This window comes from Meles meles, chromosome 1 (assembly GCF_922984935.1).
Source record: "Meles meles chromosome 1, mMelMel3.1 paternal haplotype, whole genome shotgun sequence".
Lineage (NCBI taxonomy): Eukaryota > Metazoa > Chordata > Mammalia > Carnivora > Mustelidae > Meles > Meles meles.
The window spans coordinates 192,034,068-192,060,110 of record NC_060066.1 but is presented as its reverse complement, the minus strand read 5'-3'; the positions used below and the strand labels follow the sequence as shown (position 1 = coordinate 192,060,110).

Genomic DNA, 26,043 nt, shown 5'->3' with positions numbered 1-26,043 from the left:
GGGCGGGACAATGGCCGCGGCCGCCGGGGCCCCGGGAGCCCCCGCGCTGGGGAAGGGGCTGGCCTAGGGCCCGGCGCCGGTGCCCTCCCCGCGCGGCTCGGGCGGGCGGAGGGGGGCGAGGAGTTCCTTTGTGGCTCTGCCTCGGGCGCGGCGCGGGCGGGGGGCGCGGCGCAACTTTGCCAGGCGGCGGCGGCGGCGACGGCGGCGGTGAGCGCGAGACGAGGCCCCGGGGCCCAAGTGGGGCCCCCAGCGCGCGGCCCGCCCCCGCCCCCCGCCCCGCGCCCGGCCCCCTCCCCTCGCGCGCCGTCGCCCGCGCCCGGCGCTGCCCACTCGCGGGAGCCCCCGGGGCCGGACGGGCTGCGCAGCCGGAGAGGCGGGGGCCCGACGCGGCCCCCCCTCCCCCCCGGAGCCGGGCGCCTGGCGCGGGGGCTCGCCGAGCGCACGGGGGGCCGCGCGGCGCTGCAGACCCAGCCTCCTGCCGCCGCCGCCGCCGCCGCCGCCGCCGCCGCCTCGGCGCTTGCAGAACCCAGAAGTGAACAGCAGGCGACCCGGAAGGTTTGCGCGCGGCTCCGCACCGAGCCGGAGCCCGAGCCGGAGCCCGGAGCCGGAGCCCCAGCCCGGCCCTGCAAGGGCCGCCGGGCGCGGGGCTGCGGCCGCGTCCCGGAGCCGCCGCCAGCACAGCCAGGTCCGTGCGGGCCCGGGGCGCGCGGGGAGCGGGCCCGGCGGCTGCGGCGGGCGCCCGCCCGAGCGCCCGCCCGCGGGAAAGTTGCGCCGAGTTTCGGGCGGGGGCGCGGGCCGGGCGCGGGCGCTGTCAGCGCGGGCCGGGGCGCTCCGAGGGCCCGGGGCCGCCTGCGCCTCGGGCCCGGCCCGGAGCAGCAGCGGCGGCGGCGGCGGCGGCGGCGGCGACGGCGCGCGGGTAGGAAGTGTCTCCGGCGGCGTGTCTAGGTCTGCTCTCCGAGTGTGTGCGTGTGCGTGTGTGTGTGTGTCTGTGTGCGTGTGTGTGTCTCTGTGTGTGTTTTCTTAAGCCGGGCTATTCAAACCTGCTGCAATTCTCCGGTAAACAATGATTCATGGGGCTTAATGCAAATAAACGGATTGCAAACGGCGCGGTTCGCGCACTTTGCAGCCGGCCCGGTGGAGCGGCCAGTGCCGGATTTCTCCCCTTTTTTGCAGATCTGCAGAATATGGCGTCCCTGTCCTGTTTTAAAAATAAGCCAGGCTGCCATTTTTGTTTTTCTTTTGTCTGAAAATTTTAATAAAACTGTCTGAGAATGTGGGAGAGGCGGCTGGAAGCAGAGGGGGCACCCGAAGGGTTGGCTTTTTTTCCTTTTCTTTGGCGAGAGCCGCGAGCCTTTCGGGGAGGTGAGACACAATGCAATTGCACTTTAAAGAAAAAAAAAAAAAGGAAGCCGCTGGGTGATTTGGGGGGGAGGGTTGGGAATTTAAAGTTAACTCCAAAAGTTTTCTTTTCTTTTTTTTTTAAGCTCTTTTTTTTTCTTTTTTCTTTTTCTTTTTTTCTTTTTTCTTTTTTTTTTTTTTTGGAAGGCGGTGAAATGCCGCGAAAGGATCTCGGGGCCCATTTCTCCCCCCAGCCAGCCGCATTTGCAGGATTTTTGGGAAAAAGTTAACTGCCGGTTTCCTCAGAGCTGCGGGGGGCACGTGGAGGGTTGGCGATGGGGACTTGGGGGGACCAGGAAATGTCTTTTGGAAAAGGCTCTATTAAAATGGCATTGTAAGGAACTAGACCCTCAGATTTGGGAGAGAGGGCTGGCAGTAGGGGCTCTGAGCCGGCCCACGGTTTTCAGCTCAGACCCCGGGCATGAGGAAATAATTCTGCTCTCCCCTGCCCTGCCCTGGAGCAGTGTGTGTGTGGGGAGGGGGGGGGTGCTGTTTCCTTCATGGGTGGCCGGGGTGTGAGGGGGTTGGCCCCTGTAGGCGGGAATCATGCCCTGGGCCTTGGGGTGGCTTCTGGAGCCCTCTGGCAAATGTGTGTGTGTGTTTGGCGGTTGGCAGTTGGAGAGCCCCTTCTTTGATCTGGTGGGCCTCCTGGCCTCTGGAGGTGGCATCTGGTGGCAGATGCCCTTGGGTGGTGGGCTTTTGTCAGGGTGCAGGCTAGGGGCCCCAGTGGGTCTTGTCTGAGGGGAGGGGGAAGAGAAGGTTGGGGAGGGGCATGGGTTTGCTAGTCTGAGCCTCTCCATAGTGGTGCCCTTCTACCCTTTTCTACTATTCCTGCCCGCACCCTGAAGGCTCCTCTGTTGGAGGCAGTTTGTACTTGGGTAAAGTTATTGAAGTATCTTGCTGGACGGGTCAGAGCCTGCTGGCTTTGAAGGCTGCAGGAGGGTCTTAGGACCAGGCCCAAAGGTCTGGAGTGGCAGGCGCTGTCCAAGGCACCAGGCAGGTTGGGCCTGGTCTTTCTTTACCTCTTTGGGAAGGTTTGTCCTGGGAGGACCCTGAGCCCTTCTAGCCCCTGTCCCAGCATCTCCTGGAAGGGAGACCCTCTTGTCTCACTCCAGGTTTGTATCCTGGCTCCAAAGGACAATGTGAGCTTCCTGAGAGCAGAGTCAGGGATTGAAGGGTGGGCTTTAAGGGTTCAGGGCTGCAGAACTTGGCATGCCTGGGCCAGAGAGTACCAAGCTAGGTATTTTTCAGATGCAGAAACAGGTCCAGAGAGGGGAAGTGATTTGCCTAAAGTCACACTGCTTGTTAGAAGGAGAGCTAAGCTAGGAACTCTGATGTTCAGACTCCCACTTCTGGGCTCTCTCCACTGTTCTCTGTGGAGGCCCTGACTCCTAGAAGAGTCTTTCTGGACAGAAGTGGACTGGAATGGGATAGCATGTTCCCCTTCACTGCTCCTACCCCGGTCAGCATAATCCTTCCTTGTGAATGGAATACAGTTTGCCTATTGGAGTGCGTGCTTATTACCCCATCAGCCTCCCCCAGAAACTTGCTTGTGGTGAAATTGTTGAGGTGGGGATATTTAACTCCATTTCAAAATTTCGGAAACTGAGGTTTGGAGAGGTTGAGCAGTGGCAGAGGAAGACTTAAACACAAGCCCCCCAACTCCTTGTCCAGGCCTTTTTCTAGGTGGACTTTGATGCTTATAGATAGGGCTTTTCCCCACCTTCTGGTGTTTGGGCTCTCTAATTCTTCCTGCTGACCCAGGCACTGTGTAAAATCCAGAGGCCCCAACCCTGTAGAATATCTTAACTGAAAAGGCCCTGAGAGGGCTCTCTGGGCTCAGAGAGGGGAAGCCACTGGCTTGAAGTCACCCAGCAGTTTGGGTCCCAGCTAGGACCAGAGCCCTGGTCTCCTGTGTCCCTTCCTCTACAAGAAACTCAGAGGGAGAGTGAACCACTCTGCCCTCCGCTAGGCTCCACTGAACCCTGGGGAGCAGTGATTGCTGCTGCTGCTGCTGGTGAATGGTGATGGGTTAGTGGGTGCTACAGTGGCCAACACCTCACAGAGACATGGGTTTGTCTGAGATGTTGAGAAATAGGCTATCTGCGGGCTTGGGATATGGAGGCAAGATGGCCCCAGGTGGAGAGGAAGCTGGTGTGTGGGTGAGGTCTGAAGCCGACCTGGCGCATCCTTCTCTGGGCAGACACTTTCTTGCCCTGCCTCTCTGTAAAGCAGAGTCCTTCCCCCACCCCCTTCTTTCCTTCCTTCCGTCCTTCCTTCCTTCCTCCCTTTCTTCTTCTAACTAGCCATCAGTTATTCATTCATTGGCTTTCTAGATCATTCCTTTATTCTTTTCGTTGTCCTTTTGTTAGTTTAGTGGTTAGCCATTTCAGTCATCCATCCCTCTGTCCTTCCATCCATCCAGACTCCAGTTCACCCAGCACGGGCTGGACAGCCACATGAGATACAAGGACAGTCCTCCTGCACTCTGAAGCCAGCAGGGAAAAAGACTGCAGGTAGGAGGGGCACAGCCAGGGCAGTATTTGTGGCTGCCTGCATGTGTCACAGGGGAGTCTTGGTTTGAAAATACTAGAGAGTTAGTTCCACAGATGGTCATGGTGGTAGATCCGGGTCCCGGGACCAAGTCCCATTTGTGGATTGGACTTCACAGTTTGCACCAGGTGGTACATGGCTTATATCACTTTGGGCGCGTTCTTCCCTTTTTTGAACCTCAGTTTCTTGATCTTTAAAATGGGTACACTGCGAATCTCTTGTGGGCTTGGGGGGTTGATAACAAGAGCCCGTGGGATAACAAGAGCCCTGACCAGGCTTGTGATAGGAGCTCAGAATATACCAACTGAACGATAAGGAATGTTGGTCACCACCCTAGCCCCCACCTTGAGTTTTGAAAACCATCATGATATTTTCAGGGTGAGCCAAGTGATCTGGGAACCCTGGAAGCCCAGCCCTGGCTTGTCATTCCCCTGCTGAAATTCTTCAGATGTTTCCAGGGCATTTCGAGGAACAAAAACCCAAAGTCCTTTGCGGAGCCTACAGGGGCCCCTTATGGTCCAGCTGGGCCTACCCGCCCCTCCGCTCCCCTGCCTGCACCCCCAGGCTCACCCCCTCCAGCTCCAGCAGCTGCTTTCTGCACCTTGAATGTACGGATTGTTGGTGGGGCCCTTGCATATCCCCGACCTGGAGCTCTCTCCCCCTAGATGTGTGCATGGCTAGCATGTTCTTGTTTCACCGGTTTCCACTCAGGTCGCCTCCACCGGGGGGCTTCCCTGACCACTTGCCCTGGGATAGCTTCCCGCACTTGTGACCTGGTCACGTCAGTGCCCTTTCTACTTTCCCTTGCGGTTCTTATCGGTATCCGGAGCTTTCTCATCGATTTGTTTATTTGCGTTTCGTGCCTGTCTGCACTGCTGAACCTGCTTCCACCTCATGTGGGCTAGTGGACAGGTGGTTCCGGCTCCGCCTGGCAAGGGCTTTCGTGGAGCTGGGGTGGCACTGACCCTGGCTGCAGGGCAGTGCCTGGGAGATGAAGGAACCCTAAGCTCTGTCCTCTCCTCCCCCGGGAGGCTCTAGGCTATGGTTAGGAAATAACGAGATGATTAAATCATGGCCTCTAAGAATCACAGTCTCTTCCAACCTCAGACCCTTAGCATCTGAAGAGCTTTCCACCTCAGGACCTTTGACGCTTGGAGTCTTCGTATGGTCTGATCTGGGATTTGGAAGCTTACAGAAGGGACCAGCACCGAGTACTTTGTGTCAGGCCATGTTCCAAAAGACTTTATAAACGTTAACATACTGAATTCCCATTGTTTTCATCCCCCTTCCATTTTACAGATGAGGAAATTGAGGTACAGAGGGATTAGGTAACTTGCCTCAGTTCACAGAGCTCATCAGGGGCATGGCAGGACTCGAACCTGGCACTCTGGGACTCCTTAGAATCCCACAGCCGTGGAGGGGAAACCCAACCTCAACCGACTCCTGCACAGAGAAGGAATCCCCTTCCCACATCCTTGACAAAAGGGCCTCTGATCTCAGCCAGGGTGGTGGGGAGTTCCCTTCTCCCCAGGCTCCCCGCCTGTCTTCTTGTCAGACGGTTGTCATTGTCGGAAAGAGTTTCTTCACAATGTAAAGTGCCGCACTTGCCCTGTGAGTAACACTTAGGGAATGATGTTCGTAGATTCCTGGTGCTTTTGACCTTGTGGTTTCATGGCTTCCATAGCCTTTTTCTCCCCACTGGGTCGTGAGCCGCTCGAAGGGCAGGCAGCCTTGGTGCGTGGCGCCGAACGTGTGAGTCAGTCAGTGAATGAGTGTGTCCAGAGCACGCGCTGCGTGCTCCTCCAATCCCCGGAGCCCTGTGCTGGGTGCTCGCCTGGTGCTGGAGCACTTGGGGACAGAGGACCATTCTCTCTCCGTGGAGCCTCAGGAAAGCCTGTCTCTGTCGGTAGAGCTCAGAGACTATCCAGGCAAACCTCACTTGTCCACTGGGGGAATAAAGCAGGAGGGGAGAGGAGCAGGGCTTGTCCAAGGCCACACACACCTTAACAGTGCTCGTGTCCACGCACACTCAGGCGCACGCCTGCTTTCTCGTCTGCACGCAGGCATACGTGTGCACATGCATGCCTTACACGGGAGTTACAACTTACACACACACGTTCATTTCCACCCACGAGGACATAGCCTCCCATCCTGGGCCTCGCGCATGATCTCTCAAGTCTGCCCTTGCACTCGCGTGTGTGTCCACACCCGGCCAGAGCTCTGCTGCTCGCCTGCTTTTGATGGTGTTTCCGGAGCATTTACTCTGTATCAGGCTGCAGGCTCGGGGCTGCAGACAGAGGTGAGAAAGTTGATGGAGCCCCTACCCTCCTCCGGGAGACAGACATTCCACAGAGGAGCCCACGAATGATGACTGATTGCAGGCTTTGGTCAGTGCGAGGAAGGAGAAACTTTTCTGTGACGGCTTCCATATAGCTTCTTGGTGTTGGGTTTACCCTAACGAGTAAGGATCAAGGTGCACATAGGGCTGGGGTGCTTCTGGGAGGAACTGATCATCCGAACTGTGACGTTTTCCAGGTGAAGGGCCATCTGGGCAGAGGGTACAGCCCGGGCAAAGACAGTGAGGCAGGAAATCAAGGAACATGGAGAAAGTGATAACCCCGAGACCTGGGGGAGGGGAAAGTGGGTCTGGTCTGGCCAGGCCAGGCCACTGGTAGGTCTTCTGTGACCTGTTTTTACTCCTCCCCACATGTGCACCCCAGGCCCTCCCCACTCCTCTCTCTGACCAGCCCAACCTTCCCATTGCTGACTTGCCCTGCTCAGGGCCCACTCTGTCTGCCGGCCTCCACCCTGGTCCTCAGCTCTGTCTGACCTGCCCTGCAGGCTGCCTGCCTACTCCCCCTACTCACCCCCGTCAGGGTTCTGAGGTGCATACAGCGTGAGAACCGGCTATGACCACCTGCCAGGGGTTCCCAGCCCCCCGACCTCTAGGACCTGTCTAGAAAGCTCCTGGGGGGCCAGGCCAGAGCCGGGGTTCGGCAGTTGGCTCTCCCTTTTGGACTTAATCCCAGACTTGGCTCTCTAGCAGTCAGGGAGCAGCCCCTGTGGGTCCTGAAAGCCTCCCGGAGCTGCTGTGTCCCCCTGCCCCCAGCCCAGTTAACCTCCCTGGCTGGCCAGATTTCCCTGTGGGTCTTTGGAATGTTGGGAAGGGCTACCCCATGCCTGAGAGAACCTTCTAACAGAACAGCAGCTAAGGCTTCCAGAGTCCTTCCTGCACCAGGCACTGCTCTCCAGACTTGACTTAGTTACTCCAAAAGCCAGTGCTGTGGGGACAGCATTGCTGTCCTCTGTTGGGGAACAGTCCCAAGGGTGAACTGGGGCTTTGACCTGGACTCTCTTTTACAGAAACTGTACTTTTAACCCCTGATTTGCCACTTTGTCCCTCAGAGGTCCAGGAGCCCGGGCTGTGATTGAGCTGCAACTGTTTTTTTCTTTCTTTCTTTCTTTTTTTAAAGGTTTTACTTATTTATTTGGCAGAGAGTGTGCGTGAGCACAAGCAGGGGGAGTGACAGAAGGAGAGGGAGAAGCAGACCTGGCTCGAGAGCCCAGCGTGGGGCTCAGTCCCCATGACCTGAGCCAGAGGCAGATGCTCAACCCACTGAGCCACCCAGGTGCCCTAGTTGCAGCTGGTTTAGGGGAAGAAGCAGGGCGCCTGCGTGGCTCAGTCAAACATCTGGCTCTTGGTCTCAGCTCGGGTCTTGATCTCAGGGTCATGAGTTCAAGCCCCGCCTTGGGCTCTGCACTAGGTGTGGAGCCTGCCTTAAAAAAGAAAGAAAGAAAGAAAGTATAGAGGAAGGAGCAATGGCCCAGAGAGGAAAGGGACTTGCTAAGGGTCCCACAGCAAGCTGGTAGCAGTGGGTTTGAGTTTCCTCTGCCCTCACCAGCTGTCGTGACTGGGTGGGAGCCTCATTCCTGACTCCAAACAAGGAAGAGATTAGGGAAGAAGCCAGGAGAGTGGGAGCCTCGGGGACTGGCAGAAGGGGCATCGGGTAAGGGCTTCTTGGGTGCCTGGATCTGTGTTTCCTAAGTCATTAAGCTGTTCATTTATGTTCTTAGCATCTTTCCGAATGTGTGCTGTATTTCGAAATGCTCCCCAAGGTGCCTGGCATGAACCGAGTACTCTGTCCCTCTTCTTCTTGTCCTTTCATGCTGGCAGAAGGACTTTGCTGTGAGGATGGGAGCTGGGGGTCCCCAGGGGAGATGGAAGTAGAGAAGGGCTTGTGTTCAAAGCCTGCAGAACACTTTCTCAGTCTGAGAAGGGTAACCTGGCCCGTTCTCTAAATGAGAGCCGGTGGTGTCTCTGGGTGGCTCGTGTGGGGGAAGGGAGAGACAGGGAGCGGGAGGGACAGAGAGGCAAATGGCAGCATCCTAGCTTCCACTGACCAGGGCACGGGTAGCAGCCCTCTTTCCAATTAGTCCCTCCCTAGCAATGAGAACTGCCCTTCTAACTCAGCCTAATTGGATCCAGGACCCTCGGGAGCCTCGGTCCTCACAGGAAGTTCCCAGGAGCAAGCTCCCGAGGCTGGCCTGGGTCCTGGGGATGGGGTGGGGCCCAGCAGCTGGGGCTCGGCCCTCTGGGCCGCGTGGAGTAGGGACATGTGGAGGGCAGAGGGATCGTGAGAGGCAGACTTGGAGCACGTGGGTGTCTCACAAGCTGGGAAGATGGGAAATCTCAGCTTCTCCCCTTTAGACCATATCCTGCCTGTCACTTCCAGGCCGTCCTTCTGGCCACATATTGTCCTGTCTACTGAAAACCTTGACTGTGGCCTTCCCCTGCTCAGAGACCTTCCATGGCCCCCCATGGCCTTTTATCCAAGCACCATAGCCTAGAACTCTGGCACTTGGTCAACTGCCCCAGCCACCCTTCCCTTCGTCTTCTGCAAATCCCTGCACTATATCCACACCTGACCAAACGTGATGCTTTGTGCTTTCCTGCCACTGGGCCTTGGCACATGAACTTTTTACCCCCTGACCTGCCCTTCTCTGGCATCTCTTGACCTCTCTGCTTTCTCCCATTAGTACGTCCCACCTTCGTGAAAGCTTCATGCATTCCCTCAGTGGGATGAGCTCATCTTCCCAGGAACACCCCTACCCCATAGCTCAGCTGAGCCCCAGCAGCAACGTGTCGCTCTGGGGCAGGAACCATGGTTGGGAACCCTCAGCTACCCTAGGAAGCTAGCAGTTTGCCGTGTCTTTGCACACACCGCCCCTCTGCTGGGGATGTCCCTCTACCCTCTGGCTCTCCTGGCAAACTTCTCGGTCTGTAAGGTGCACGTGGATAGACCCCCTCCTCTCTCTCAGGGACAGCCCTTCCCTCTTAGTGAATGTTTACTGAGCACCTGGCGTGAAGTAGACATCTGAACACTTACTACCTGGCCAGAGCTTGGCCCTGGGGCCACATTGGTGGCCCTGTCCTTGTGGGTCACGACTGGAGGGATTATCTGGAGGCATGATAGAGAGGCAGCAGAGAAAGCAGGAGGCCGTGGGTGTGTATGACAGAGCAGTCCACTGCATGCTGGAAGAGAATTCGAAGGTGCCCTTTAGCTGAGACCTAGGGAAGAGCCGGGTGAGCTGTGGGGCCAAGTTGGGGTGTGGGGTTGTAACTAAGAACCAGACCCAAGCCCTAGTCTCAGGGAGCTCACAGCTACGTGGGGGACTGGGTGGACAAGGAAGCGGGCAGTTCTAGCAGAGTGGGATCAGGGCTGGGGTGGAGGAGATCCAGGAAGCTGGGGGTGATCAGGGGAAGAGGCTGCAAATACAGCTGTGGAGGGGCCGGTGAGCAAGGAGGCTTCCCCAGGGCTGTGGTGCCTGTGCATGATGGCATGAAAGCGCAACTTGTTTTGGGGGACCTACGGGGGGGTAGGTTGCGGGGGAGGCTGTGGGGATGTACTTGCTGGGGATACATGTGGCCTGTAGAGCCTCATTGGCAGAGGCCGCTGGGTGCTGTGCTGGGGATTTGGAACTGTGCCCTCAAACTGATGGGAACCTGAGCGAGATTTCAAGGAGGCATGAGTGACCTGGGCAGGCTTTGACCTGGTCCTCCCCTCTGAAGCCCCTTCTTGACTCTGTGCTCCTGGCTGGAGTCTGGGGTGGGGCTGGAGGGCTCGTGGTGGGACTTAGCAAGCCCCCCCCCCCCCCCACTCTCTCTGAGCTCTTCTCTCCTCCTGGGAAAACTGCAGGGCCTGAGCCCAGAATCCTCGTGGAGCTGTGGACAGGGGCTGGGCTGTCCTGCTTGGCTTAAGCTTGCTGAACCTTTAGTTTCATGAAAAATATGCCTTAAGGAAGTCACATAACTACCCTGCAGAAAAGTCAGAGACTAGGGAAATGAGGTAAACCCAAACCTGCCATTTCTGCCCTTACCCCAAGCCTGAGGCACCATCACTGCTAGCCGTTCGGTTTTTCCTTCCCTCCTCTCAGTAAATGATGTTTATATAGATGTCATTGCCCTGTCTACACATACAGTTTTTAAAAATCTGCTTCCCCACCCCATCCCCCTGACAACTGCTATATCATGAGTATTTTCTTTCTTTCTTTTTTTTTTTTTTAAGATTTTATGTATTTATTTGACAGAGAGAGAGAGATCCCAAGTAGTCAGAGAGACAGGCAGAGAGAGAGGGGGAAGCAGGCTCTGCCATGAGCAGAGAGCCGGATGTTGGGCTCGATCCCAGGACCCTGAGATCATGACCTGAGCCAAAGGCAGAGGCTTAACCCACTGAGCCACCCAGGCGCCCCTCACGAGTATTTTCTACACGACTTCAGGGTGGTTCCAGTCCTTCCTTCTAACAGATCCACTGTCAGGCGGAAAGCATGGGCTCTGCAGCCTGACTTTCTGGGTTCCCATCGCACATACTTGGCTTTGGGCAAATTACCTAATTTCTCCTTGCTTCAGTTCCGGATAAGGTTGATATGAGTGTTGACTGAGTCATGACAATGCCAGTAAACATTGGCTATTAATGATTGCAGACCACGTCTCTGTGTACCATGACTGACAGAGCCATCCTCCTATTTAAAATTTTGGCTCTTTCCGTTTTTCGTTACTGTAAAAAAAAAAAACCACAAACACAAACCAAAACAAAAAAACCTCACTGAAGCAAACCGCTCTGTGCATAAAACCTTGTCTATATTTGGGTTATTTTCTAGGGATAGATGACCAAGAATGGGATCACAAGGCCAGGAGGTCTGAACATTTTGTGTGTGTGTTTGTGTGTGAGTTCTTGACACATTACTACCAGACTGTTTTCAGAAATGATTGTGTGGTGCCTGGCTGGCCCAGAAGGTAGAGTATGTGACTCTTGATCTCAGGGCTGTAGGTTCAAGCCCTGTATTGGGGGGAGAGGTTACTTAGAAATAAAATCTTGGAGGTGGGGGGGAAGAAACGTTTGTTCCAGTTTACAGTCCCACCAATGGCTAGCAGTGCCAGTTTCATCTTACGTTCACTAGCATTGGGTATTATCATTTTCTTCTTTCTTGTTGCTATTTTAAGAGGTGAAGCTCATTTAATTTTCACTGCCTGGGAAGCACAGCCATTTTCTGTGTTTATTAGCTGTTAACATCCTTTTTGGTCTGTTTGTCCTTATGGAGCACATATAGCCCCTTCTCAGCTCACTTAGGAAGGTAGGGCTTAGATCTAGGAAATAGGGAACAGAGTGACACCGGGGATAGTATGGTGCCAGGATGAGGGAGAGGACTTTCCTCTATCCAGGCCATGACCCTTTCAGTTCTCCATCTAGTGCATTCATTCATTCCTTCAAATGTTTATCAGGTATTGTGCAGGGCTTAAAAGACAAATTACTCAGCAGTGATTGCGCCCTGACAGCATGCCTGACAATGGAGGTGGGCAAGGAAACAGACAGAAAATAGGGGGATACGTGAGCTGATGATGGATGTGCAGGGCACAAAGGGAACAGAGGAGAGGCACCTGACACAGCCTAGGAGGGTGGAGGTGGAGCAGTCCTGGAAGGCTTTCAGGAGGAAGTGGTTCATAGGCTGGAGCTTGAAGATAATTTGGCGTTAGCCAGTGAAGTGGGGAAGATAGAGGGTTCCAGGGAGAGGAGGTAGCCTGAGTGAAGTTTAGGAAATAAGAAAGGGAGTGGAGCCCTGAGGGAGCTCTCTGGCTGGCTGGGCAGAGTGTAAGGTGGGAGGAATCACTGACATCACAGAGGTCAGTGGGGGCCTGATATGTAAGGCCCAAGGAGTCCAGGCCTTGTCTGGAGAGAAGTAGGGAGCCATGGAAGGTTTTAAGGAGGTGAATATCGTGATCTGCTTTTGTATTTTAGAAATCTCACAGCAACTGCAATAGGAGAATGGAACGGGGGCTGTGGGTAGAGGCAGGGAAACCAGTGAAGGGATTCTTGCAGTAGCCAAAGGGGGCTTGGACCAGGGCAGAGAAGGTGGTGGAGACCTTTCCCCACCCTCAAACAGCTCCAGAGTGCACGCTCAATGTTCCATCTGCCAGGTAGCCTTTGCTGACAACCCCTGCTGCCTAGCTGGGTTGTATGAACCTGGAGGACAGAGGGCCATGCGGGGCCTGGCAGCCAGCGGTCAGTTGAGTGCCCACCATCAGCTGACCCTGGCTTCCACCTGCGCCGCCATGCCTCCAAGACCCTCCATCTGTTCCCCCCCTGCCCTTGGGCTACCAACAATTTTCTGTCTTTTTTTTTGAGAATAAATTTATTGTTTTCATTATAAACGCAACTGAATGACATTACAGAGAAGCGAAATCAGACAAACAAAGACAAAAACCAGATCAGCTCCGGCCACCTCTCCCAGCCCTCCCCCTGGGTGTGGTTCCCTGCAGCTTGCTTTTTCTGACGCAGGTTTTTATTTTTGCCTCCTCGTAATCATAGTGTCCAGACAGTTTTGGGTCCTGCTCTCTCCCATTTGCTTTGTTGGGAGCTCATTCCTCTGTGGCCACGGGGTCTGGGCAAATCTCAGTTTTGTTTTTTTTTTTAAGATTTTATTTATTTATTTGACAGAGAGAGATCACAAGTAGACAGAGAGGCAGGCAGAGAGAGAGAGAGGGAAGCAGGCTCCCCGCTGAGCAGAGAGCCCGATGCGGGACTCGATCCCAGGACCCCGAGATCACGACCTGAGCCGAAGGCAGCGGCTTAACCCACTGAGCCACCCAGGCGCCCCAAATCTCAGTTTTTAATGCCTGTGGGATGGTCTGGGGACCCGCATCCTGCCGCCCTCCCCTGGGCTGCCTGTCCTCTTTGTGTCTGTTTGTTTGTACCTGGACCTCCCTAGGGGCCAGGGCCTGCCACCCGGTGTGCACCTTCCTCGGTGCCTCCTCTCATAGTACCTCTCTTGGAGCTTACAAGGCTGCCCTCAGGCCATCTTCCTGGGAAAGGGTCATGGGCAGATCTGGGTTCAAATCTAGACTTGGCTCTGGGACCTCAGGCACATCACTTAACCTCTCTGGGCCTCAGTTTCCTCATCTGTGTCATAGGTCTATTGCAATAGTAAAATAATGGCTGTAAAATCCCCTTAGAAAGTTCCTGGCCCACTGTGAGTGCTGAAGAAAAGGGAATCGATATTATTTTATTTTTTTATTCTGCAGAGAGTTTCCGAGACCACGTTGGGCCAGGTGCCGGAATGGCAAAGGTGAACGAGCACTAGTTGTAACTGTGAGGAACTCAGTCTGGCGGGGAAGTCACCCGGGGAAACAGCCACACCGGGTGTGATGGCCCTGTAGTGCTGCACCAGATCTGGGTGGTGTCCTAACTCCATTACTTGCTAGCTGTGTGACTTTGGGCAAGTTGGTCAACCTCTCTGAGCTGCAGTTTCCTCTTCTGTTAAATGCACGTCTCACAGGGGCATCGGGAAGACTCAGTGACGTGATGCATATGACATACTCAGCACAGTGTCTGGCACGTAGTGGGTGTTGAAATTGACGGTAGCTGCCATTTTATTATTATTGTTATTGTTATTCCCATATACAAGGTGCTGTTGGGAACACAGAGGAAGTGACTGACTGGGGGTTCAGGGAAAGCTCCGTAGAAGAGGGAACACTTGAGCTGGGTCTTGAAGGATGAGTAGAAGTTCACCAAGTGGGAAAGGACACTCTAGGTAAGGAGCCTGTGATTCCAGGTTGAAATCTGTCAATGAGGGGTTTGTTCTTTGGGGGGGATTAAGGCATTATGTTCATCCCAACTTCCTCGCGTGCCCTCCCTGCTTCCTTCTGGGTCTGTCCCCGAGGTCATGTGCACTCACCCTCCTGCAGCAGCGCCCACCTGTGACTCCGTGTCCTAGTGGCTGTGGGTTCCTGCTCCATGTCCCCATCTGTCCATGTTTGGGACCATAAGTCTGTGTCTGTCACGTGTGTCCGAGTGTGGGGCTGTCTGCATGTTCCTGTGACCGTGTTTGTCGGTGGGGGGGATCCCGAGGTCCTTCTGGGCCACACGGTGGGGGGGGTGAGGTGCATGCTTCCTTGGTCTCCAGCTCCAACTGGATAGCCAGGCCTCTTTGATCACTCTCCTCCGAGTCCCAGCTCAGGTCCTCCCTGCCTCTCCCCTCCATCCTCTTCTCCAGGGGCCTCCTAATGGGTGTCTCCTGCCTCTTCCCCTGGTCTCTCCAGTCCTGTCCATACTCATTAGTCAGTGGAGTCTTTCTAAACCACAGATTCTGCCCCATCACCCATTGCTTTGAGTCCACACTCCAGGCGTAGGATGCTGTCAGCTTTCCCTGGCTGCTGGCTCCAGCCTCATGTCCCCTCCCCCAGTCCACACCGGAACGCTTAGCTCCTTGCACACGGCGTGTCGCTTCTCACCTCTGGGCCTTTGCTCAGGCTCCTGCTTCTGCCAGCCATGCTCCCCACTCCTTTGTTGCCTGGCTCGCTCCCGCTCATCCTTTAAGACCCAAAGCAGGCATCACCTCCACTGGGAAGTCCCCCTTGATCCTTTTCTCCATCCTGGGTCAGGCCCCTGGCTCTGGGTTGCTCATCCCTTAACTTGGGGGGCAGGAGCAACTGATTTGCCGCAGATCACACAGCTGGTGAGTTGGAGCCGAGATTTGAACCCAGGTGCATTGGGCTCTAAACAAAGCAGGCTGTTCCATGGTCCAGGTGAGGTGATCATAGCTAGGACTCGTGGAGAGGAGTGGGTGGATTCGAGGGAGAATTTGGAAATCCAGTCCCGGGGCGGTGGCTGGTGGTGGATCTGAGCTGGGCAGGGAGGGTGGGGAGGTATAGGGACACGTGTGTCTGTGGCAGGAGCATCTGGGCAGATGGGGGTGCCCCCTCAGTCAGGAATGGCTCGAGGAGGCGCATGTCTTGGGGGAAGACCCAGTGCAGCTTAGGCTTGCTGAGTCCAAGCGGCCTGCCAGACAGGTGAAGGGAGGTAGCTGGAAGGTGGGCCTGGAGCTCCAGGGACAGGCCCCGTCTGAGAGCGGAGACTTGGGACTTGGACTGTCTTTAGAGTCCTAGAGCGGGTGGGCCAGCCACGGATGAGGTGGGTGGGACACAGGAGCGTAGCTTGTGGGTGGGAGCTCTGAGAGATACCAAGATAAGGAACCCAGGGCACAGTTTCATGGAGGGTCCAGGCAGCACGAAGCCATGACGAGGTGGTCTGGAGGGTCCTCGGTGGCATGTAGCAGGGCTCAGGCGGAAGTTCTTTCGTGCAGAAGCTTGTGGGTCACAAGTCTCCTTCCTCCACTTAGCTGGGAGCCCCCAGACAGCAGGGTGCCCCCTTTTGCCTCAGGTCCCCCAGCTCTCGACCCCGTATGGCCCATAGGATGTATCCAGAGCAAATGGATGGGCAGATGGTGGATGGGCCCGCTGTTTTCAGAAGCAGCACTAGGTGTTTCGTTCCTCCACCTTTCTGACTTTCTTTACCTTGTGGAGCAAGAAAAACGAAACGGTAGTGCGCTTGCCCTGCCATGAGCGTCCGGGCTGTGTGTCTCGAGGCTCACAGCAGTCTCGCCTTCCCTCGGGGGCTTGAAGACCAGTGGACACACCCTGCCCAGCCAGCAACCTGTCCTGCCTGTCCCCACAGGACCTCGCAGGTGCAGCCCACCTTGCTCCTACACCCCTGCCCGGGCCCGGCCCTCAGGCTGCTGCTCCCTCTGACCTCAGTCCCCCTTGACTTTGGAGCTTCTGATGCCTTCTCCCCACCAGCATTCTTGGCAGGCCTTCAGCGCCCCACTGGCTGGCCGGTCCCTCACTACCTCCCCTCTCTGGCTCTCTTTTTGGTGCCCGAAGGTGACGGGCTCATGGACCCAAACCTGCTTTGTATTTGCACACATCCGTGCCTCTGCTCGGGCTGTGGCCTTCTGCCCTGTCCACCTGTCCTAAATACACACCTGACCAGTCTCCTGCTTCAGACCCCTCCCTTCTGACAAGGTCGGAGCAGCTTCGCCCAGTCCTTGCCACCCTATCGGCTCACCTCTGGTGATGGCCCGCCATGTCGTGCAGGCCCCCAGGTTGCACAGGGGGCCCCCCCCCCCACCTCCACGGGCTGGCTGGGAGCCTCCCTGGAGATACTCCTGAGCTGTACCTGGCAGTGGGCCTGACACCCAGCAAATGGTCACCCCCCGCCCACCTTCCTCGCCTTCGATGCACAGGAGGTATGTGCCAGGGCCAGGAGCACAGACCGAATCATGAAATTACTTAGGACCAGCCAGAGAAGGACATGGAGAAATTAGGCGGAGACCATGGGGATCAGATTAAGTGACCCAGGGCAGACCATTCCCTCCTGTGAGCCTGTTTGTCCAGCCGGGTCGAGGGGCCATCCCTGCCGGCCTAGGGACCTGACGAGTGGCAGAGAGAATGCTCGACCCCAGCCATGGGACCGTAGGCCGGCCACCTTCCCCGTATCTCCCTGACCGGGCTGGGCCTTTGGGAAGCCTAAACTTGGCATTGAGCTGAAGAGGAGGAGGAGAGGGTATCCTCCACAGAACTCCGAGAACAGCTGGGGCAGTAGGCAGAGCCCTGGGCCATGTCAGGCCTGAGGCAGAGCGGCCTGTTTCACCCTATTTCACAGATGAGGAGCACTGAGTCTCTGAGAGCCGAGGCTCAGCATTACAGTGCGGTGCTCCCTTTGGCCTCCCCATCCTTGTGGCCTGGAGCAGAGTGCTTCCCTCTGCAAAACGGGGGTGAATCTATTCCCTGCTTCCTGGGGGCTCTGAGGAGAATGCCAGTGGGCACAGAAGAGCTTTGAAAATTGCCGCATTGTGTGTGGTTGTCTTGAGTTCTGATCATCTTCCTTCATTTATTCACTCTGTCATGCAACTCATGTTGTGGGTCACCTCTCGGCGTGGCTGCCGGGGATTCTGAGATGGGTGAGACAGGTGTATCCAGTTCCCGTCTTCCCTTCCCCCCAGCCTGGAGTCTCTTCTCCCTGGCTCTCCAGCTCCGTTCCCTTCACACTTTCCCTGGTGGACAGCAGGACCTGAGGCTGCTGGATGAGTGGGTGCCTGCCCCCCCGGGCGGTGCCCGTTGTATCCTAAGACAGGACATGTTCACGAGCCTGCAGTCAGGATGCCTTGCCTTTCCCCTGAACAGCTAAGGGACCGATCAGCTGGACTTTAGAGTTAGGCAGATTAGAGCAGGGATCTCAGCTCTACTTCCATGCTGTGTGACCTTGACCAAGTCACTCTACCTCTCTGAACTTGAGTTTCAGTTATAAAATGGGATGACAAGAGTACCTGTCTTTGAGTGTCGATGTGCCTGGCACAAGGGAGGCAGTTGATAAGTGGCAGCCTCCTCACTGTCATTATGGTGTTGAGGTCTTTCTGAGAAAGGGATCTGGAACAGTCAGGGAGAACTCTAGTCAGGAAGTGTTTTTTTAGTGTTGGGCTGTGAGGGAAGGGCAGCTTGATGTCTGTGGGTAGAGGGAGCAGGAGAGCCCTTAGAGGCCAAGGGCTGTCTGACCCTCAGCCTGGCCAGGTTCAAACTTCAAGCGGTCCCCAGGCTGGGAAGGAAAGGCAAAGGTGGTTTTGTGTAGGTATCCAGCCATTTGCATGTGGTTTATTGGCTCAACCAGGGACTGGGGTTTGCAAAGCAAATTCCCCAGAGGAAAAGGCTTGAGCAAATCCGATTTCTAGTTTGACTCTGGCACCCAGCCCTGTCGTCTTGGACAGGTCCCTCTCCGTCTCTCCAAGCCTCAGTTTCTTCACTTATAAAATGGCATAATAATACCTCCTGTGCCTTTTTTTTAAGTAAAGATTATAAGGATAATCTGTATCAAAAGTCTTTATTAAGAGTGTTGAGATTAGATTGTTTGAGAGTTTTCTCCTAAAACCCTCTGCCTGCAATTCCACTAGGGGCTCCTTGGGCTTCTAGGACCAGGAAAAGAGGTTGAAGGCACTTCACTTTGGTCTTGCCTGTCAAAATAAACAGTTTCACTTAAGCACCAATACTAGTAGGTATTTAGGCTAGTAATTTCTGTTAAGGGAGAAAGCAATAGGAGAATTTTGGTGGAGAGCAGTTCTGTTCAGAATGGTCCCTGTAAGTCACTTTTTTTTTTTTTAGAAGATTTTATTTATTTATCAGAGAGAGTGCGCACAAACAGGGGGAGTGGCAGGCAAAGCAGGGAGAGGGAGAGGAAGGCTCCCTGCCGAGGGAGAGGAAGGCTCCCTGCCGAGCAAGGAGCCCCATGCGGGACTCGAGCCCAGGACTCTGGGATCCTGACCTGAGCCAAAGGTAGAGGCTTAACTGGCTGAGCCACCAGGTATCCCTGTAAGTCACTTCTTGACTTACTCTCGGGTTGCAGGAAGATTGGAACCCTCTGGAAGAGTAAAATAGTTCTGAAGGCCCATCCTTCACGCTGCCCTGGTTGAATGGCCTAATTGCCCAGGCCTGCCATGGAACTTGCGAGAGGTGAGGGTCATCAGTAGACGGTCACGTAATTCTAGTGAAGAGCCCCAAACTGTCCTAGCTGCAGGTCTCCCCAAGTCGCTCCTTAAGCAGAGTGTGCTGACACATCCTTGCAGGTAAAATGTTGCACGCGTCCATGCGTGTTTCTTGAAGACAGCTTTCCAGAGGTACAATTTTTTGGGTCAAAGGGCAGTAATCATTTGGGTCTCTGTAAACCATAGTCCCAGATTGCCCTTCAGAGTGGCCATATCTGATGACCCAGGCTACCCTCTTGTTCCAATGAAGATGTCTGACCTCAAGGGGACAGAGGTCAGAAGGACCAGGATCTGGGTGGGGCAGTTGCCTCTGTTCTGTGGCCGTTTACAAAGTTGCCCCCAAGACTCCCCAGTGTGTCTCTGTCTGGTGGGAGTGGGGGTGGGGTGGGGGGCTTCTGTGTGAAATCCATGGGTCCATGGGGTGGGCTCTACAGCCTTGGGCCCTTTTGGGGGATGGGGATTGGTCTGTGGCATCAGGGTGAGGGGTGGACTGGGAGCATAGCTGATCTGTCTCTGACCTTTGCCCTCTGGGGCCCACGGAGGGAGACACTGAATTCCTGACTTTTCAGCCTAGGGACATGGTTGCCTGGGCCTGGGAGGGGGCCTGCTCTGCTGCAGGGTGAGTGTCCCACGAGGGTGGGGGTCCCAGACACTGGGCCGGACTTGAGTGGGCATGGCTCGCCCCAGGCGGGTGGGGAGGGTCCTTGTGACAGTTGCTCTCTCCCCGCAGGATGGCCGAGCCTCGATTTAACAACCCCTACTTCTGGCCCCCTCCTCCCACCATGCCCAGCCAGGTAAGACGAGCATCGTCCTCTGGCGGCCCAACCCCTCTTGGAGCTGCTCTGCTTTGCGGGGGGCTTCGGCCTGGCCTGCGGGTCTTGGGGCTCCCGGCTCGCGGGGACCCACGGCCTGGGGAAGGGGCCCAGATGCAGCCCCAGCCCCCTCAGGGCCTCTCCTCTCCCGTCGGCAGCTGGACAACCTGGTCCTGATTAACAAGATCAAGGAGCAGCTGATGGCGGAGAAGATCCGGCCGCCCCACCTGCCGCCCACGTCGGCCTCGTCGCAGCAGCCGCTACTGGTGCCACCGGCGCCGGCCGAGAGCAGCCAGGCCGTCATGTCGCTGCCCAAGCTGCAGCAGGTGCCCGGGCTGCACCCGCAGGCTGTGCCGCAGCCCGACGTGGCGCTGCACGCGCGGCCGGCCACCAGCACCGTCACAGGTACTGCCGGCTGGGAGGGGGCGGGGCGAAGGCCGGGGAGGGGGGGGGGTGGCGCTTGTCCTGGGAGGACCTCCGCCCCCTAAACCTTCGGGACCAGGGAGGGGCGCTGAGGGTAGGGGGGTGGGGGCGCGGATTTACAGAATCCGGAGAAGAGCCCTGACCAGACTTGTGGGTGAGGGAAGGGGCCGGTGTGCGGGGGGAAAGGTTGGCTGTTCACGAGGGGAGTGAACCAGGAGGAGGGAACAGCATGTGCTAAGCGGGTGTGTGGGTGGGAAGCACGAGTAGGAAGGTCTGCCCCAGTGGGAGGGCCAAACCGTGATGACCATGATGGTGTTTACGCTGGTAATATGGCAGCTGGTTCCAGGTGAGCGCCTGTGTGTGGCCAGCAGTGGTCACTTACTACTCCCAGCAGCCTGTGCGGTGGGCACTGACAATATTAGGTTGAACACGCGATCGTTTTTGACTTAGGAAACAATTTCTTTCTCTCCGTGAGGTCTCCACTTAATAGATGAGGAAGCCGAGGCAGAGTTGCACAGTCAGTAGGAGGCAGAGGCAGGCAGTGTGGTTCCAGAGCCCAGGTGTTAATGACCCTTGGCTCTAGCTGGTCTCTAGAGAGGAAGCAGACCAGATGTGAAGGGCGCTGTGGGCCAGGCTGGGCAGTTGGACTTTACCCTCCAGCAGTGCAGAGCCGTGGAAGATTTTTAAGTACAGGAGGGAAATGCTCAGATTCGGGTTGGAAAGCTGGGTCTGGGTGCGAGGTGGGGGACTGGCTTGCTGGGAGAGGGAAGGAGTCAGGGAGATCTATAGGAGAGTGGTGGCCTGGATCAGGCAGTGGCATTGGGGACGGGGAGAAGGGGACAGATCTGAGAGTTGTGGAGGGGAATGGACAGGGCTTGGTGCTGGGCTGACCACAGGGGTAAAAAGGGAGGACCGGAGAGAAGAGCCCAGGCACGGTCAGGGGGCAGGAATGACAGGAGGAAGCACGGGGTAGGGAAGGAGGTGAGCTCAGTCCCGAGGTGGTGTCACGCGGCCTGGGCTGCCTGATGTCTACCTCAGAGCCTGGCGGGCACGCTTTCTCTGGAGGCCACTGCAGCCGGGCCTTTGTTCCTCCCCTGGCTCACCTCTGCCTTTAGTCAGGCGCCTCTGCCTTTCTCCTCATTCCCCGCTTCTCTCAGAGATGCCCAGGAATTATGGGACCCAGTGAGCCTCCCTGAGGCCCCAGCCACACTCTGCACATCCCCCCCTTATTATGATTTTATTAAATTTATTTTTTTCATTATAAAAGTAATATTAAAAAAGTAATATAAGCATATTAAGGGAAATTTGGAAAAAAAAAAAAAAGAGAGAAACTAAGGAAAAAACGCACTCATAATCCCCAGCTCCTAACCCAGCAGTTAAGGAAAGCCTTTTGGTTCATTTCCTTCCTTTTCCATCTTTTTTGTTTATTTTTTAATATGCGTGTGTGTGTTTTGCTGAGCTTGTAGTAGGGCTATACCCATGACTTCAACTCACTTTTCCTACTCACCATTCTACCATGAGCATTTTTAATGCTTTTTTTGATTATAAGGGTAATTCATAGTCCTTATAGAAAATGTAAAGATTGCAGACAAGCCGAAAAGAGAAAAAATTAGCTTTCGTCCTACTACTGTTATCATTTTCATATGTTTTCTCTATAATTTATTTTGTTTTATCCTTTAATCACAGATCTTAAAAATGGATGAATTCACCAGGTAAAAATTCAAATAATATGAAGTAGATAGCAGATAGACGCAGTATGAAAATCTCCTTTTACCAGAAAATTCTTTCTCCCTAGAGCGAACCACAATTTAGACACAAATTTAGTTGGGTGTGTCTTCTCAGAGCTATTTCTGTGCATTAACACACACATCTGTATTGCCTGTTACCTACATAGGAAGCTTAGGTGTGTGTGTGTTTTTTAAATAGATGGGTTCCTACCGTCTACGATTTGCTTTTTTTCACCTGACGACAGCACATTTGGGCGTTCTCTCTCCATCATTGCACAGAACCTTTCTTGTTTTTGTGGCTGCTCAGTCCTTCATAGTGAAGATGGACCGCGTCTCTTTACACAGCCTCTGCTGAGGACAAACGGGCTGTGTCCAGTTTGGTTGTACAGAAGGTCCATATACACAGATCTTGTGCTCAGTGGCAGATATTTCTTTATGGGCAGTTTCTAGAAGCCACGTTGCTTCGTCAGAAGTCCTGTACATTTGACGTTATTAATGGCTTCTGCCAATCAGCCCTCCATTGAGGGTTATAAATGCAGCGGCGGACACGAACGCTTGTCCATCTCTGGATCTTAACCTTTCTCAATGGCGAGATTTTTGGTTTCTTTTTAAAAGAAGCCTTCTTTTAGTCACATGAAAGGTACCATTTTCGTCTTTTTGTTGGCTTCACCTGATACTGTAAATGTATCAACAAGTCCCCTTGTTTTTAAAAGAATGACTTATGTTACAAAAGTTTATTTTATTTTTGTTTCCTTTTCCCCTTTTGTAAAGGCTTTTATTTATTTTTAGTAATCTCAACACCCAAGTGGGGCTTGAACCCACAACCCCGAGATCAAGGGTCAAACACTGCCCCTCCACCCGAGCCCGCCAGGCACCCCTGTATTACAGAAGTTTTTTTGAAAAGTACATGGTCAAAGAATCAAAGTACAGTTAAGTCAAAATGCTTTAAAAAAAAAATTACTCCTAGCTGTACTGTCCACATCACTTTAGGTATATCTTCTTCTCCTACTTACTTTTTCTATGCATACATGTGCTGGTTTTGTTTGTTTTGTGTGTGTGTGTGTTTTGTTTTACAAGCATAATTTTTTAGTCGGCGGTTAATGTTCAGTGGAGAAGACTGATCACGATGTATGGACCCCTTCCCTAATGTTCCGTATTTCAGTTCCTCTAGTTTTTTGCTATTGCAAATAACACAGTAGTAAACATCTTGAAAAAATCCTGTGGTTTGGAGTATTTCCAAAGTGCCTCTGTTACCAAACCAATTTAGTTCTTCGGTGTGTCAGGCCTCTTATACATACATGGGCCTCTCATGTAGTTACCCCGGGTAATTTACGAAGGGAAGGGGAGGCTTGGAAAGGCCTCTGCAGCTGCCCTCCCCTCCATGTCTTCTGCAGGTCTGGGGCTCTCCTCCCGAACCCCAGCTGTGAGCACGTCGGAATCGAGTGCAGGCACGGGTACCAGCACCCCGTCCACACCCACCACCACCAGCCAGAGCCGCCTCATCGCCTCGTCCCCCACCCTCATCTCAGGGATCACCAGCCCCCCCCTCCTGGACTCCATCAAGACAATCCAGGGCCACGGCCTGCTTGGCCCCCCAAAGTCCGAGCGCGGCCGCAAAAAGATCAAGGCAGAGAACCCAGGGGGGCCGCCTGTCCTCGTAGTTCCCTACCCCATCCTGGCCTCGGGCGAGACTGCCAAGGAGGGCAAGACATACAGGTGGGGGTCTTGGTGGAAAGGGGTCCACCAGGGGGTCCACCATGGGCTTGGGCCAGAGGCTCGCACGAAGGGCTGCCCTTGGAGCCCAACAGCTGGGGCTGGAATGGGACCCCAGGTCCTGAGGAGCGGGGTTCTCTGACAAGCCCCATCCACAGCCCCTTCGCAGGTGGGTGGGGCGGTCCTCCCCCTGCTTATTCGGGGCTGCTGGGGGCCCAGCTCACCACAGCCTGGAGCGGTGGGAGTCCATTCGTCCTCCCATCAAGCAGTGTTCTCAGCCCTCAAGTTAGAATCATCTGGGGAGCGCTCAGAAAATGCCCATCCCAGGAACGTACCTCCAGAAATTCTGATTTAGTTTGTCAGGGGTCGGTGGGGAACATGCAGAGGGCCAGTCAGCCCTTTTTGAAGGCTCCCCAGATGCTTCTGACGGGCACCTAGGAGGAGAACTTCTTACTCTGAGTGTTAAGGACTGTGGCCCCGGGCACACCTCCCCAGCATTGCTGGGCCTCTCTCCTCCAGGAAATGTCAGGCAGTCCCCTGCTGCTGTGACTAGAGTCCCCCACGGGAAGAGCCTTGGCCTCCAGATTGGAGGTTTTCTGGGCTGGGAGCCTGCCCCCTGGCTTTCCCTGGTGGGCCTGTGTCCCCGGGGCTCCTCGCTGTGCGGGCCACAAGGTCTGTGGGTGCGGGAGGCCCCCTATGCTTCCGGACAGAGGGTGGGGGTTCTTCCCAGGTGTGAATGTGCCTCTTGCCCCGCAGGTGTAAGGTGTGCCCGCTGACCTTTTTCACCAAGTCTGAGATGCAGATTCACTCCAAGTCGCACACCGAGGCCAAGCCCCACAAGTGCCCGCACTGCTCCAAGTCCTTTGCCAACGCCTCGTACCTGGCCCAGCACTTGCGCATTCACCTGGGCGTGAAGCCCTACCACTGCTCCTACTGTGATAAGTCCTTCCGACAGCTCTCCCACCTCCAGCAGCACACCAGGTAAGTGGCCTGCCTGCTGCTGCCCTCCCACCAACCCCTCTGCCCCCGGCGGTCGGTCTCGGCTCGGCACCTGCGCTGGGTGCATGGACCTGGTATGGGAGGGGCGAGGACCTGCTCTAGGTGCCCGCTGCCCCGACAGTCAAGACCAGACTCCTTTACTTGGCATTTGAGGCCTTTGATGATATGACCTTTGTAGACCTCACTGGCCTCTGCTGTCACTACTGTGTCACCCTTCCCCCCCGTTTCTCATCTGCTGTGTCCTTTACCTGAGACACCCTCCCTTTTCTTTATCCTGTTTCTCTGGCCCTCTCCTAGCCATCTCTCCTTTCAGCTTCCTCCGGGAAGTTCTCCTGGGGCCCCACAGGCCACGTGCATCCCCATCAGCTCAGTGGCAGGCTGCCTTGCATGTGTCACATTCTCTGTCTGCCACCTGAAATATATTGGGAGCGCTTGAAGGCGAGGGCTTGGCCCCATATCCCCAGCGTGTAGCACGTAATAAGCATCTGGGCGTTTGTGGGATATCTATGGAATAAGTAGAACTGTCTTTTATAGAACATATGATTCATCCGTTTAACAAATATTTACAGAGCCTCGGCGGCAAGACAGGCATGGTTCTAGGTGCTGGGAACACAGCAATGAACAAAACACAAAAATCCCTGTCCTCATAGGAATTCTATCTAGTGGAGTGCGTGAAAGAGAGATTCAGAAACACAAATGCTCTAAGAAAAGACAGATTTTTGCAGGGGAGTACAAATATCAGAAAGGCTGACTCACCACTTGCCAAATAAAAATACCACAGGTGTTTAAAGAAACAAACCAAAGGTTACCAAGATTATAGTAGTTCAGCTCTTCAGAGGGGAAGGAACACAGCCCTCCCTGCCCCCCTCACCGCCCCCAACGATGATCATATATGTCCACGAGCGTTGCTGTGTGTTGGGCAGTACCAGCTTGGGAAAGTCAGGGATACAGTAGGTTTTGCTACAGAGCTTGTAACTTGCAGGAAGCGATCAAGTTTTCTCTTTTTGGGGCACTGATGTGAGACAGACCCTAGTTTTTGCTTTTAGCATTTTTAAAAATTGTCGTTACTATTGTGATTTATTCAGCTGTGTCCGCTGTCTTTGTAGGCTTTATCACGGGGCGCAGGAATGCCTTGTTGGTCTTTTTCTTGGACTCGGAGGCATAATGTGTAGGTTTGGTAGTAAGACAGCAACGGGGGAGTGCCAGCAGGATGAGGCCTCGGTCCGTTCCTGCTGCTCCTGTGCCTCCTGAGGTGTAAGGATTGGACCACAGTGGTTTGTTGCGGCAATTTTCTCATATTTGTCATTACTTTGATTTTTGTTTAAGTTTGGCCAGTTTTCTGGACATAGGCCATTGTAACGAGGTGATGATTAATAAGCAAAGTCTCACTGGGTGTATGGCTGTTAAGATCAGAGCATAAGATACCAAGGCTTTAGAGCTAACTTTGGTCAGGAGGCTTCGTGGAACCTCGGGGTCATCATTTGAATCGGTGGGTGTGAAAAAATTTCCTAGGATATTGTCTAAGATCAGAAACCTCAGACCATGCCGGTTAG

At 54.8% G+C, this 26,043-nt stretch overlaps 1 protein-coding gene across 13 annotated transcripts in view; it reads left to right on the top strand.

Moving 5' to 3' along the window:
* The first annotated feature begins 319 nt into the window (after positions 1-319).
* ZNF362 (zinc finger protein 362) overlaps positions 320-26,043 on the top strand; it is a 39,568-nt gene continuing 13,844 nt past the window's right edge. Inside the window, exons 1-8 of one of the 13 annotated variants that reach the window (XM_046010282.1) lie at positions 320-685; positions 3,824-3,914; positions 13,912-14,037; positions 18,678-18,784; positions 19,547-19,610; positions 19,787-20,033; positions 23,173-23,494; positions 24,248-24,472. In XM_046010282.1, coding sequence (XP_045866238.1) covers positions 19,548-19,610; positions 19,787-20,033; positions 23,173-23,494; positions 24,248-24,472 — 857 coding nt within the window. In that variant the 5' untranslated portion in view covers positions 320-685; positions 3,824-3,914; positions 13,912-14,037; positions 18,678-18,784; position 19,547. Of the gene's footprint in view, positions 686-709; positions 946-3,823; positions 3,915-13,911; positions 14,038-18,677; positions 18,785-19,546; positions 19,611-19,786; positions 20,034-23,172; positions 23,495-24,247; positions 24,473-26,043 lie in introns of those variants that run through there. The other 12 variants (XM_046010236.1, XM_046010244.1, XM_046010220.1 and 9 more) reach the window with 12 other exon arrangements.